Source organism: Fusarium solani (genome assembly GCF_023522795.1).
Source record: "Fusarium solani strain SB1 chromosome Unknown bctg00000007, whole genome shotgun sequence".
In the NCBI taxonomy this organism is placed as follows: domain Eukaryota; kingdom Fungi; phylum Ascomycota; class Sordariomycetes; order Hypocreales; family Nectriaceae; genus Fusarium; species Fusarium solani.
Window position 1 is genome coordinate 1,735,598 of NW_027072150.1, and position 13,465 is coordinate 1,749,062.

At 50.7% G+C, this 13,465-nt stretch overlaps 5 protein-coding genes across 5 annotated transcripts; 3 read left to right on the forward strand and 2 right to left on the reverse strand.

The window, feature by feature from the left end:
• Positions 1-295: 295 nt before the first annotated feature.
• Positions 296-4,681, forward strand: MRS44_011436 (uncharacterized protein; the record flags this gene model as incomplete). The annotated part of the gene is made up of 8 exons (XM_065619733.1): positions 296-379; positions 436-506; positions 560-673; positions 731-823; positions 879-1,556; positions 1,621-2,093; positions 2,828-3,651; positions 3,704-4,681. 8 exons carry the CDS (start codon positions 296-298, stop codon positions 4,679-4,681), a joined length of 3,315 nt encoding a protein of 1,104 aa, XP_065475805.1.
• Positions 4,682-5,452: 771 nt separating this feature from the next.
• Positions 5,453-6,280, forward strand: MRS44_011437 (uncharacterized protein; the record flags this gene model as incomplete). Its single annotated transcript, XM_046273684.2, has 1 exon — positions 5,453-6,280. The coding sequence occupies one exon, from the start codon at positions 5,453-5,455 to the stop codon at positions 6,278-6,280; it is 828 nt and encodes a 275-aa protein (XP_046134849.2).
• Positions 6,281-8,694: 2,414 nt separating this feature from the next.
• MRS44_011438 (uncharacterized protein) lies at positions 8,695-10,011 on the forward strand (the record flags this gene model as incomplete). The annotated part of the gene is made up of 1 exon (XM_046275717.2): positions 8,695-10,011. The coding sequence occupies one exon, from the start codon at positions 8,695-8,697 to the stop codon at positions 10,009-10,011; it is 1,317 nt and encodes a 438-aa protein (XP_046134848.2).
• Positions 10,012-10,525: 514 nt separating this feature from the next.
• MRS44_011439 (uncharacterized protein) lies at positions 10,526-11,231 on the reverse strand (the record flags this gene model as incomplete). The annotated part of the gene is made up of 2 exons (XM_046278402.2): positions 10,526-11,131; positions 11,178-11,231. The coding sequence occupies 2 exons, from the start codon at positions 11,229-11,231 to the stop codon at positions 10,526-10,528; spliced, it is 660 nt and encodes a 219-aa protein (XP_046134847.2).
• Positions 11,232-11,755: 524 nt separating this feature from the next.
• On the reverse strand, positions 11,756-13,015 carry MRS44_011440 (uncharacterized protein; the record flags this gene model as incomplete). Its single annotated transcript, XM_065619734.1, has 1 exon — positions 11,756-13,015. One exon carries the CDS (start codon positions 13,013-13,015, stop codon positions 11,756-11,758), a length of 1,260 nt encoding a protein of 419 aa, XP_065475806.1.
• Between the last annotated feature and the right edge of the window lie 450 nt (positions 13,016-13,465).

Consider the following 13,465-nt stretch of genomic DNA (forward strand, 5'->3'; position numbering starts at 1 on the left):
ATGGACGCCGCACTCTCTGGATTTCAAAGGCGGGGTGCATGGTTAGTGTCTCGCCCTTGTCTGCAGGCTCGCACTTTTCTTCCCGTAAAGGCGTAGTGCGGGCAAGATGACCTCCTTGTCTGTAATCTCGGTGAACCTTGTCGGGAGATAAGGAAAATTCCGAGAGACTAACATAAAACCACGATGAGAAAGGGAAGAAGGATGACAATACAAAGGCAAAACCTCACACTTGCTAGGAAGAATATTAGAAACATTCACATTTTTACAGACTCCAAAACTTGGTCTTCTCATCGCCATGGAGACAGATCATGAAAAACAGGCCAGTGGCAATCGAGATGATCATCATCTGGAGCGTCTTGGCTATGCCCAAGAGGTCAAGGTATGAGAAATCATTTTGGGAGTTGTGTGAAATGGCGAGTTTCTGACAAAACTCAGCGCAACTTCTCCCTCACGGCCATGGTGGCAACCTGCGTCAGCCTGATGGCGACGTGGGAGGCACTTTGCAGGTCAGATACAGTCATGCCTGGACTGAGTTACCGTCCTCCTAACCCTCCAACAGTACAATGGTAGCGGGTTTGGTAAGCGGAGGACCAGTTTCGCTCGTCTATGGGGCGATTGCGGCCTTTGTAGGATCGCTTTGTTCTGCTCTGTCTCTCGCTGAGTTGGCTTCGAGGTACACATACCCCTGCGCCCATCTCTCCGTTGACTGTGACTAATGGAGAACGCGCAGCCACGCAACAGCCGGCGGGCAATACCATTTTGTGGCAAAGCTGTGTCCCAAGAGAATACGCCCGGTGAGCAGCTGGCTTGCCGGATATATCTCGTAAGTGTTACTCCATCAGAGCCATAAAAATGGCTGACACTTGTCGTCGCAACAGCACCTTGGGCTGGATCGCCGTCGCCGGAAGTGCACCATTTCTCGCCGGAACACAAATCCAGGGCATGCTAGTCCTGAACTATCCGACCTCGTATACCTTTGAGAGGTGGCACGGCACTCTTCTCTATTGGGCTATCCTGATAGGATCCGCTGGCATTTGCATTCTATGCAGCAATATCCTACCGCTGGTAGAAAAGGTGACCATGGCACTGCACGTCATCTTCTTCATCATAATCCTGGTGGTCATGGTCGCCGTATCTCCAACCAAACATTCGGCCGCCTTTGTCTTTACTGACTTCCAGAACAACTCCGGGTGGGCTAGCGACGGAATAGCTTGGTGCATCGGACTTTTGAGCTCTTGCTATGTGCTTATTGGCTATGACGGAGCCACTCATCTAAGTGAAGAGATGGAGAGGGCCGAAACCGGCGTCCCAAGAGCCATGGTTGGGTCTATCCTTATCAACGGAACCCTGGGCTTTGGCTTTCTGATCGCCTTGTTGTTCTGCATGGGTGACATCACATCAGCTTTGAACACGCCGACTGGGTTCCCGATCATCCAGATCTTCTACAACATTACTGGAAGTACAGCGGCGGCTACTGCTTTGACGAGCGCAGTGACGGCTATGGCCGCCCTCTCCACAGTTCCGCTCATCACGTCTGCGGCTAGACTCATGTGGGCGTTTGCTAGAGACCAAGGCAAGTATCCGATACCGATGAAAGCGAGACGTCTATCTGACCAGTAGAGTTACAGGCCTCCCATTCTCCACGCATCTCTCCAAGATCGACCGAAAACGTCAAATCCCAACCATCGCGATCCTCACCACGACCGTTCTCCTCATGCTGCTCGGACTCATCAACATCGGTTCCACCACAGCCTTTAACGCTGTTTTATCCTTGGCCGTAGTGAGCCTGCAGATCTCATATCTTATGCCCATCATTCTCCTGATTTGGCGCCGCATTTCCCGACCAAACACATTGACCTGGGGTCCTTGGCAGTTGGGCAAGTCAGGAATCGTTGTGAATGTCGTTGCGATAGTCTATCTCGTTTTCACGAGCATCTTCTTGCTCTTTCCCCCTTATCAGCCTATTACGGCTGAAAACATGAATTACGCGCCAGTTGTTCTTGGTGGTGCTGTCATATTTGGTTGTGTCTACTGGCCTCTTAGGGCGCGGAAGAGATACTTTGGGCCACTGATCGAGACCAATGGCACCGAGAGTGCGTCGGTGGGAGAGTGAGAAACGAAACTGGGTCTGGAAGATATAGCTGTACATTTATTTTATCATGCTATAACTTGTTCGAAAACGTTAATACGTGACTATCTATCTATCTACCTGGCCCGGCCTGAGCATGATGCCATTCCGCTTTTCTTGATAAGCACGTGGCTCTCAATTTAAGATCTCTTAGCCATAGGCATCTGAAGCTGCCTGTGTGGTAAATGGCCAGAGAGTATGACTTGTCAAAGCCGATGCTGTTCCAACGGCACGGAGAGCAAACCCGTGGGCCAATCATGACGACTTACCTTATCGACTCACTAGTAGTTAGATCCCGTGACCTTCTCCCCGCATGTCTGCCCTCGTTATCATCATCAGCCGCTTTCCAACATCTATCCATACGCCCAGATCCTTGGCCCTTTTCGACAACATTTGTCTCTTTATCATTATCCAGTCGATGTTTTCAATCTCTCTTCAGCAAGTAGAGCGAGACGCCCAGCCTTTGTCCCCAAGTGGACTTAACTCTGATGGAAGCGGCCCATCGACTCGGTCCCGCAGGTCAAAGAAAACCAGGAGTATGTCACCCCTCTGGTCTCGAAATTTGAAAACAGCTAACTATTATGAAAATTAAGCGGGATGTGCTGTTTGCAAGCGGCGAGTAGGTTCTCCGACTCACTCTCCCTACCAAGTTGTTGCTCACCATCTCAAAGAAGCTGAAATGTGATGAAGCTCTACCAGGTTGTCGCCGCTGCTTCAAGTCTGGCATTGAATGCCCTGGATATGCTCGCTCCGTTAAGTGGTCTACCAAACACGAGAGAAATCTTAAGCTGCCCTCAAGTCCTGGATCTACTTGGTTTGAGAGGGAAGCCGAAGGGCTCTCGAGGTCCATCGCTCAGGATTCCTCGCCTCAAGTCCAGCCAGGCCATGATGGAGGAAATTTACCTGAGTTCTCTCCGGACGCATCAGATCTGAACTTTGAATCTGAGTGGCCGTTATTCTCCCCGCCTCGTGGACTCGACGATACTCAAGCAGCACTCGACGCACCCACATTCAACTCATTGGTTCATGATCCCGATCAACCCGAAAGCCAAATGTGCCGTGGAGGTTCTTTGCTCATGGAGTCAAACGACAAGGGAAAGCAGTTGTCAAACCAAAAAGTCTCTTCAAGCGGATCTGCCCTGACGCTCTATGTCCCCGCAGAGGAGCCCTCGATACTCCTGGGACACTATTTTTCCTTCGTATGTGAGGTTGCTTCGTCCTTCGACTCTTCAAAGAATCCCTTTAGGTCACATGTGACCAGGATGATGGACGCGTCTCCGCTCCTCTTCACGTGTGTCATGAGTATATCTGCGGCCCATCTCTATCAGAATCAGGAGCATAGTTCATCCATACCGCTCAGCTTCCAGACTGAAGCCATATCAAGAATATCTGGAGAACTTGCCAAAATAAGCACTGATATGCCACCACGCCCTCCTGGTGCTGTGGCTCTTGCCAGGCCGTCAGCTGCATCGCTTGTCAAGGACGACATTCTTCTGGGCATCATTCTGCTCGGCATGACTTCGGTAGGTTGTTCTTGTCTAGTCAAGCACCCGAACTTTGCTTATTCTCTTATAGAGCTGGCATGATCCTTCGTCCCTTGGCTTATATCACCTTACTGGATCTCGGCATCTCTTCAAGCTATGGATGGCAACAAACGGTCTTGAGCAGCCCCTCAGACCACTCTCCATGACCCAAAATTTCATTGTATCTTCAATGGTGTACTGGGAGGTCATGGTATCATTTCTACTCGACCAAAATTTGGAAGCAATTTCGTATCTCGACGTCTTTCTTGATCCAGCCCCGGAGTCGCTATCACAACCCTGTCCCTGGACCGGGGTGGCGACAGACATCTTTATCCGCCTTGCAAAGGTTGGAACAATGGTTAGGAAACGGAGAAGTCTGCGCAGCCCTAGGCTTGCTAAGGGTGAGACAGCAGCTCTCGCTAAATTGATCGAGGAGGCTTCGACTCTGGAACAAGCCATTCTCAAAAGTCGAGCTCCTCTCATTGGGTTAGTCAAAGACACTGGCGATCCTCGGTCCCCGCCATCCCATCTTGTCAAGATGGCCCGCAGTTACCGACTTGCTTCCCTCCTTGAGCTGTACCGAGCGTTTCCAGAAATCGCAACCAGTTCGACCAGCAGATTCGACGATGTCAAAGAGACAGGCAAACAGTCACAGCTTGTTATTGGCCTTGCATTTGACATACTAGAGATACTCGAGACTATACCAGACAACTCTCGCACCATCGCCATCCAGAGCCTGGTCTACTTGATAGCTGGGAGCACGCTTGGACATTTAGTCGCGGTTGATGGACATGCTGCGCAAAGCAGGCAGAATCAGTTGATCAACAATTGGAGGCAATTTGTTCGCAACAGGTTCTACAAGTCGTTTCTCTCTATCGGCCTACACACCATCAACCGCGTTGGCACAATACTGGAGGAAGTCTGGTCACGCATGGATTCGATGGTGTCAAGCACCAGACAAGGGCATGTCATGGATGTGCATTGGATCGATGTCATGGCTGGAAAGCAGCTCGAGACTATTCTCGGATGAATATCATCACCTTTGGCCATTCGTCTATCGACCCTGCTAGATCATGCCGCATGCCGCATACCGCGTAAGGTTGATATCTGTGTCGGGTCCCTCGGAGGTTCACTGCCTCGGAACGTTTCCGAAAGCCCGATATAGGAAGATTTGGGCTCACCTCGGGAATTCGGTCTTTATTTCGCTCTCTTGCAACCGAATCAAAGTCCGAAGTCATGATGATGTCGTGGCAATCTCCTGAAGTCAGGTCAATTGTCAGGGTGGAGCCTCGGACTTTTTCTCCCAAAGAAGTATGGTGCTATCTTGGAGTTGCCACAACCACAGAGACAGGCGAAGGAACCAGACCTAATGGCAGCGATAGAGACAAGCGTCAGTGCGGCCTCTCCTATCTTGAATCAGCAAGCATGTCCTATGATTAGGGACCCATCTAACCATCGTGGGGTGTTGATGGAGTGAGAAAGAAATAGAAAGAAGCCTGTGACTAAAAAGCCATGATTTAATCAAGCCTCCGTTGGTTACGGGGTTCAAACCAGAGACAGAGGAGTTTCGGCTTTCTACTGTCCGAATCATTTCTTGTGCCAAACCTATTCAGGGCAGCAAATCCGATCTCCCCGCATTGCATCGAATGGCCCACGATGCTCGCCTACTCTTAATAGTTATACAACTGGAGCATGCTCGATTATAAATGTAGGACAGCAGTACAAGACAAGTCTAGATTCTTCACCACAGCATACTTCATTCCCAAAATCACACTTACTCATCATACACTTCGCTCTCAAAATGACAACATCCGACGTCCCCAAGTTTGTGCCCGTCTCTGAGTGGCCAACCCTTGAGGAGATGGCAGATGGGTTCCGGGAACATCTCATGCCCTCCACTTCCAGACTAAGCGGCCGAAACCTTGAGCACACCTTTGACAACGGCTACAAGATCTCTCATATCTTTGGTGATGCGAGCAAGCTCACATGGAAGATTCTGGAAGGAGAGGACAAGGGTCTCGCTGGAGAAGCAGTGTACGAAGCCTTTGAAGTTCGACCAGACATCTTCTTGATAGACTTCTACAAGCCTTCATACGAAGAGCAGGTCACTCTGGTTTTGGACACGACCACTGGCCAATGCCTGGCTGGAGTCTCTGGTTTCCACGACCTCAAGGGGGAGCGCAGAACATGGACCAAGTTCATGAATGCCAGCGCCCAGGGTAGCAACACAGTGGCGCCTTTCCCCGAAACCGAAGAATTGATCGGAAAGCACATAATGTACCGATATACACCCAGGGATGCCTATGAACACATCTACTTGAACAAAGGCACCTTTACGTGGCACTGCCTCGACGGAACTGAGAAGGGACTGGCAGACTCAGAGGAGTGCAAGATGGTGAAGCTACGGGATAGCCTCTACCTCCTGTTCTGGACCGAGACAATCATGCCTGTCGAGTCCATTGTGGTCATTGACCTGGAGCACATGCGTTCCACTGGGAGGTTCTACTGCTGGGATCCAAAGCCGGAGCGCGCTGTTCACGTGCGATTCGGCTCCTACGCTACGGTGTTGGCGGACACGAAGCCTTTGGAAGCGCTAGCCCGGGCTTCTCGGGTGAAGCAGAACCTCTAATGGGTTTGTTACTTTGGGGGCTTGTAGATGCCGTTTGATAGTAGCTCTGGCTGATGAAGAGAGATGGAACGCAATGATAGAACTGCTATATGAGTTTCCTTTGAGCATTGCACTAAAATGTGAAAGGCTGAAAAGGGAGTGTGCCTTCGACTGTGCGAGTTTCCTTCCGATTTGACATGCATTGCTACTTCGGATTGTAGTCGACATATGTGAGCAGTGGTACCGCAGGAACAAGTATATGAAGTGTGAACATTGCGTTCTTTGCTATAGTTAAAGTCCAGCGCTTGATGAAATAACTGAGTCATATATGTGTAGATACTGGAGGAATAGTGGGGAAAGGGTGAGTCCCAATGGAAGCGCCGCTGTTCTGGTGATTTTACCGTTGCGCGAGTGGCAACCCTAACCCTGACCCTAACCCTGATTCACTTCTTCGACTTCTTCGACTTCTTCGACATCAAACACATCAATGACGTAACCAGATTTCAGGGGCCACGTGCAAGATCAGGCAATGCGCTGGCATGACTTCCCAAGGCTGTCAAATAATTCTTGAAAGTTGCCACCTCAACCCTTCGCAAGGCATTACCCTAATACAGCTTCAACAAGATATCCAAACGACTCTTGGTGACGACGAACCTGAACCCACTGCAACAGTGGTAGGATGAGGAAAGAGAAGAAAGATTTTTGACAAGCTGTTGTACTACCTAAGAGAAACCAAATCAAGTTCTTGACGTGAGGGAATGAATGGTTTCGGGCTATAGAGGAGAAATCGAATGGAGACCTTTCAAATTCTTAAGCACCGAATTCATCCTCAAGACAGAAAGGTCTGAGAGTATTTAAAGAATATACGAGGATGAATATCAGACTGGGAAAAGACGGACGATATAAAATAGGGGTCGGCATATAAAATTGAAGCGCGCAGAAGTTTAGGACAAGCTCCGTGATGGTCGCAATTCTTCACTTGAACAACCTTTTGGAATATGCTCTATAAGCTCCGTATTTTGTCTTAGAAACTGACTCGTAAGAACCTTTCAACAGCCATGAAGACATTTCGAATATGACTTGCAAACCCCAACCTCAGCAGTGAACCAACCCGCCTCGTTGATATGTCGAATATCCACTCCCTTTGCAATGAGCCCATCTCGGCCCTATTGAGAGTTTCAACAAGGCCACATATAAGCACCTATTGCCATCTCAAATCAACCCTGGTAAATGTAAACTCTTAATACCGTTTTCTAGCCTTACATTGTGGACGTTACCCGAACCTCACAGAGTGACCACACGTAGACGAAGGCCAGCAAAAAGTAAAAGTGGAAGTCTGGGCTTCAAATCCCTTGAACTACAAGAACACTAATGAACTATAGTATTGAGACATGTAGATGTGTTTCGTAGGCGGTGACAAATCACTTCACTGCTGGCAAAAGCGTCTGTGTTGCCAAGACTGCCCGGTTATGTTTTCTCACGCTGGCTTTATATAACTACTGCCACGACAATAATCACACGATGAAGTTATGCTACCATGCAGTATAGCATTGAGCATTAATACGATGTAAAAAGGTTGTCTATTCGCTTCTGTACTTGACATTTGTCGCTACCTATGTGAAGACATCATCCAGATCTTGCTCATCACAACTCTAGGGTAATCCACCAAGCCAAGTCACAGGAAATATTCCCTTGAGTCAGTAGGTTACAAGAGCCCTCAGCCCTGTTGTGGCAGTTCATCTGCAATACGCCGGTGCAGGGATTTGCTGTCTTGGATGCCCAGTCCATTTTGTAAATAACCAATACAAACTTGGAACTTGGACCCAATAAAGGATTGTAATCCAACGTACCAAGTAAAATGCCGACATTTGACTTAATTAGACTCCAAAAGTGGAGTAAACTACTGCTTACTCTTCTTCCCCAGCCTCATCCGTTATGGACCAGCAGACAGGGATGATGACAACGCTCTCCTGGGTAGCTGTGGAACTCTTGGCGGGGCGGGTTCAGCCCAATGAGAAGAAATGAGGCGGCGAGATGACGGCGTAGCAGACCAAGGTCACATCGAGTCTCGAGTACTGTCGTACCGGCACGCGTCACGGCTGATGCGAAATTGCTGACAGGCGCCTTCGTATCAATTAGGATCCTTGGTGGATGGAGATGAGGCACCTGCATCATGCACGATACACGAATACCCATTTACGGTAACAAGGCGTGGGTTCGTGGCTGAAGGTTACATAACCTAGTCGTGGATCAATGGGCTGATGGATGAGCAATAGGGCTGAATCGAGAAAGGGAGCCAGATAGCACCACGGTCTAGAGTCGTGACAATGTTGAATCCTTGTCCTTGCAGAGGATAATAACTTGCTCCCCCTCTCCCGAGCTGTCGTGTCTTGTTGATCACTTCTGTTTAATCACACTGCAACCAAACACACATGATGCATGCGTTTCACCATCTCGCCGTGCTGCTGATCGGCAGCCTGCCTGCATCCGCTTCTACCCTCCCACATCCCGACGGTTACCGTCATGTCAATGGCAGCTGCAGCAAGAGTGTTGCAGTACCCGCGGTATGGAACGGGTTCGGGTACCTGTTCAACATCACCGTGGGTACTCCTCCGCAGGAGCTGACGATGCTCAGTGACTGGACGTGGATGTCTCTCTTTGTCAGATCAGGAAGGTGTCTCAACCAATACGACCCTTCTCTGTGTCTCGGTACCTCTGGTCAGACATGGTTCGATGAGAGAGCGTCCACCTCATTCGCCAACACGTCGTTGCCTCAACTGTCATGGCCGCTTACGGCCTTCGCCCCGAACTTCACCGTCGACTACGGAACGGATGACGTGTGCATCGGCGACCTCTGCTCCGCCGGTACGGTCCTACAGGTGTCAGATTTCCCGTACCCCGGTGAGGGGATCCCCAAGGTCCCATTCGGCGGCATATTCGGCATGGCCCCGGTTACGGCCGGTCTCAACGAAACGTTCCACCCTGCCAATTACCAGGCATGGAAGGCGGGGAGACTCGGTTCTCGTGTGGGCTGGAACTCCTGTGCCGCACTGGCATCGTCCGATCCGTGTCTCGGTGGTGAGGCGAAGCTCGTTTTTGGCGGAACTGACTCATCCTTGTATGATAATGATACCCTGCGGATATACGAGATCCAGAATCCAGACTGGTTATCCGATGCCTTCTACCCGCTTACGCCCCCACGGGAAAACTACTGGACGACTCCACTGACAGGCAGTTGGATCCTTGGAACCTCAGAGGAAGAGTCCCGGAACTTTGCGGTTCCTTTTAGCGGCTCCAACGGTAGCAACGTCACTCCGCTTGCAGTTCTTGACGAGGGCTCTGAGGGTCTCGGTGCACCTCTGTCGCTCAACGCCTACAATTGGCTAGTCGATCAAGTAAGAGGCACTCTTGCATCGAACGATACTATCGAAGAGATCCATGCCCAAGGATCATCAGGATTCAATACCGCCGAGCAGAATTGGTACACCGTGTCCTGCGACGACATCGACAGCTACCCCAAGCTTGTCTACGAGCTCAATGGTCACACCAACTACACCGTTCCCCCACAAGATTATGTCACTAAGCTTAGTGACTCGTCCACATGTTATCTTAACATCAACTTGTGGAAGTATGGTCGTACTGAAGATGGAAATGCCAAGGTGGCTCTGCTGGGTCTTGCGTTCTTGAAGCGGTTGTATGTGGTGTTGGATTTTGAGACTCAATCCTTTGGGCTTGCGCCTCTTTCTATGTAGACTATTACGCTCATTTTTACTCATCCAGCTAAGGCTTGTTCATTGAAGTCTGAATGCCATAGAGACGTGCTTGTTTTTGGCAGTAGATACTCAACACACCAACTTCTTGTGATTAGTACAGAACTTTCATGAGAGGGGATTATTGAATGGCTGAAATGAATTTTAGAATATTATGGACTATTCGAAGATTATTATTTAATGGAATCAGGACGAGATCTTCATGAGAATTTGTCAGAGATAGCCGACACGACTTACATGGTCTACAGCAGAATGAATGCCATGAGATGGAGCAGTTGATCAACACAATCTTTTCGATCATTGTCGTGACAGATTAGTACTTTGGTGCTCCCACATTTAATCAATAGTGCATATTATCTCTGCGTACGACCCAGTAATGTGGCGTTGTCCCAAACATGCAGCCGTAAGTAAGACACACACATAAGGGCCCAACGAATCAAGACGCAAAACAACACTCTGCATTTATTGTGGCGGAGTAGTCAAGTTTCTTGATATCCTACTCGTGGACACGCTTCACGTCAATCAAGTTCGGAGGGCCAAACACTTCCTTGACCTCCTCTGTCTCGATTGTGCGCAAGTACCAGGCCACCACGCTGGGGAAACGCTTCCTCTCGGATGCATCGATAATGTGCATAAATGCCCAGAGAAGAGAAGATGCGCCCGTCAAGTCGGCCAGCGTAAGTTCGTCTCCCACCAACCACTTCCGGCCGTCAAGATGCTTCTCAAGCACATCCAAGGCAAACTCGAGGCGAGCCAGAGCCTTGGTCTCGGTAGATTGGTCGAATGGTGCAATTCCCACTCGCCAGATGACAAGGTCTAGCATGTGTGGGTAGACTTCGCCATCAAAGAAAGAGATCCACTGCCGAATCTTGGCGGAAGTTGCAGCATCACGGCCAAGTAGCTGTTCAGAATAAGGCCCAGACTGTGCCAGATATTGTGCAATGGCGTCTGACTCGGGGAGGAGAAGCCCGTCAGCTCCCTCGAAAGCTGGGACTTTTCCTGCTGGAAATTTGGCCCGAAACTCTGGTGTCTTATTGTCTACCATGTGCTGGTATGGGGTGATCTCAATTTCAAGCCCGTTGAGCGTTGCGGCCGCAAGAATCTGCCCATGTTAGAATTACAATAGTAACTGAGAAGCGCGTCTTTACCTTGAAGACCCGGCCATTGGGCATGAAAGAATACAGCTTTCCAAAAGGTGCCATGGTGATGTTTGTGAGTGAATGTCAAGACTGTTCCTGTAACAAAACAGCGAGTCTGTCAAGTGTCGACGGATAAGCCCAACGTTCCACATTCACAATGAATGGACCTTGGCATATCTAGATCTGTCTTCACATGCGCGAACCAACACGCCTTGTTCCCCCCTGCTCAGCCCTGTTTCCCCTTGCAAGACCCGTGCCACTGCGGCATTTCCTTGCCTTGGCCCTCCCCCCTGGCATATTACCGCAGATCCACTCGTGCTGACGACTCGTAACCTTAAACTTATTTGTCCGCACAGCAGAGAGCAACGGGCGCTCCCGTCCCTAATCATGCGAGTTTCGGAGCTAGGCAAATTACTTCCGACTCCAGTAAGGCTCCCCAGTCGGAGGATCTGCCGGGCACAGGGGGTGGATGTAATAGCGGAGATCAAGCTTCGTGTTCACTCAGGTACATGCTACGTACAGATAATCTCAGGTCCAAAAGATGATTCTATTTCCGGAAAAGCTTGGTATTGTGTCTTTCCCCAACCTCACAGTTCGTCCCGTCGAATCCCGAATGTCTCATCCAGCCAGGCAAACATCTTGTGGTGCATGAGCGCCAAAGCTCCAATCTTGGCTTGCAGACCACCGCCCTCAACGTCCTTGCCGATCCACAGGTGCTTCTCCGCCGGCCCGAGGGCAGAAAGGCTATCAAAGATGGGATGAGCATTCTGCTGTGGCGTAAAGTAGAACGAGTCAGCTGCACCGGTGATCAGTGTGGGACACTTGATCTTGGACAGGTACCCGTCCTTGAGGGAGAACTTTTGCATGGTCCGCATGACGTCTGCAGGTGTCTTGACGCCGTATACCCACTTGCTGTGGCCGAACTCCCACGCAAGCTGAAAGTTGACTGACGCCAGCCGGTCAATGACCCAGTTGAAGAAGCCATCGCTCAGCCATCCGCTCAGCCAGCCATTGATGAACCACGGCGGCATGCGGCTGCGGGTAATGTCGAAGAGATCCAACGGCCCATCGCATGACACAACTGCCTTGACGCGGGGATCCGCAGCGGCGCGGAGGGAGAGGTAGCCTCCGAGAGAAGCGCCAAACACGGCTAGGCGGTCCACGTCGAGATTATGCACCGGGGCAAGCTCCCCGATGACATGATCCAGGACTTTGCTGGTGACATGCTCCCAGTCGGGGCGTAGGTAGAGCTTGTCCTTGCGAAGTGATAGGCCTTGGCCGGGTCCGTCAAAGCTAAAGACAGCATAGCCACGTGGTAAGGCGCCAGCGGCACCGTAGTAATAGAGCTCCTCCTGAGTCGAGTCAAAACCGCCCGTCTGAACAACAACAGGGATCTTGCCGGAGACTTGATGATGAGGGGCCGGGAGGTAGAGCCGTCCGGGCAGGGTGTTGCCACCCTCGTAAGGGATGTCGACCTTCCTCACCGAGCCATCCAGCAGGATCCAGCCCTTGTCAAAGGCATCGGCACTCGCCACGGCAGACGAGAGGATCCTCGGGTCCTCTGGCGTGCAGTGGAGGAGAAACTCGCTGGCCCGGAAGTAGTTGGACGCTCGGATGTAGCCCCACGCGGCACCGGGACCATCTCCAACGGCTTTGGCCTCATCAGCGAGGGCCAGCGCCTTCTGGGCCTGTTCGTACCAGGCTTGGTACCAGCTCTCAGGATCTCCATCCTTGATACGTGCCGCCGTGGCAAGACACTCTCCAGTCTCGGCACCGAGATATGGGGCGGTCCCGAGAAGGCGAAGAAACTCGAAATTGAAAAAGGTAGAGGGGAAGATTTGATGCATTTTGCCGACGATTGGATGACAGAGATGTCGGGGGAAGTATAGAGTGAACTGGGAAGTGCGTGTGGGAAGATGTGAGGCAGAAGTGGAAGAACACGCCCAAGGGGGGTAAATATGCATCGGTTGAACAGAAAGATACCTCTCGATGGGGCACACAAAGTCCCGGGCTCCGCTATCTCCATCTTACCTCAGCCCCCAAAGCCTCGTTTCTCATGATACCCGGCCGTTGTAACCCGGAGCTCTCCTATGTCATCTGCAGTCCGGGACTATCGTGCTCAGCCCATCAGCATGAATCGGCCCAGATGAAACGAATCCAGTAATCCGTGTCTGAATCAGGGAGGAGGCTTTGAGACGGCACAGCTCTTGCGTATTTCCTTGCGTATCCTGATGTACCTATACAATCTTGAGGAGGCAAGTCGTATAAGTCTGCAAACTTGGACGGGCACGATCACT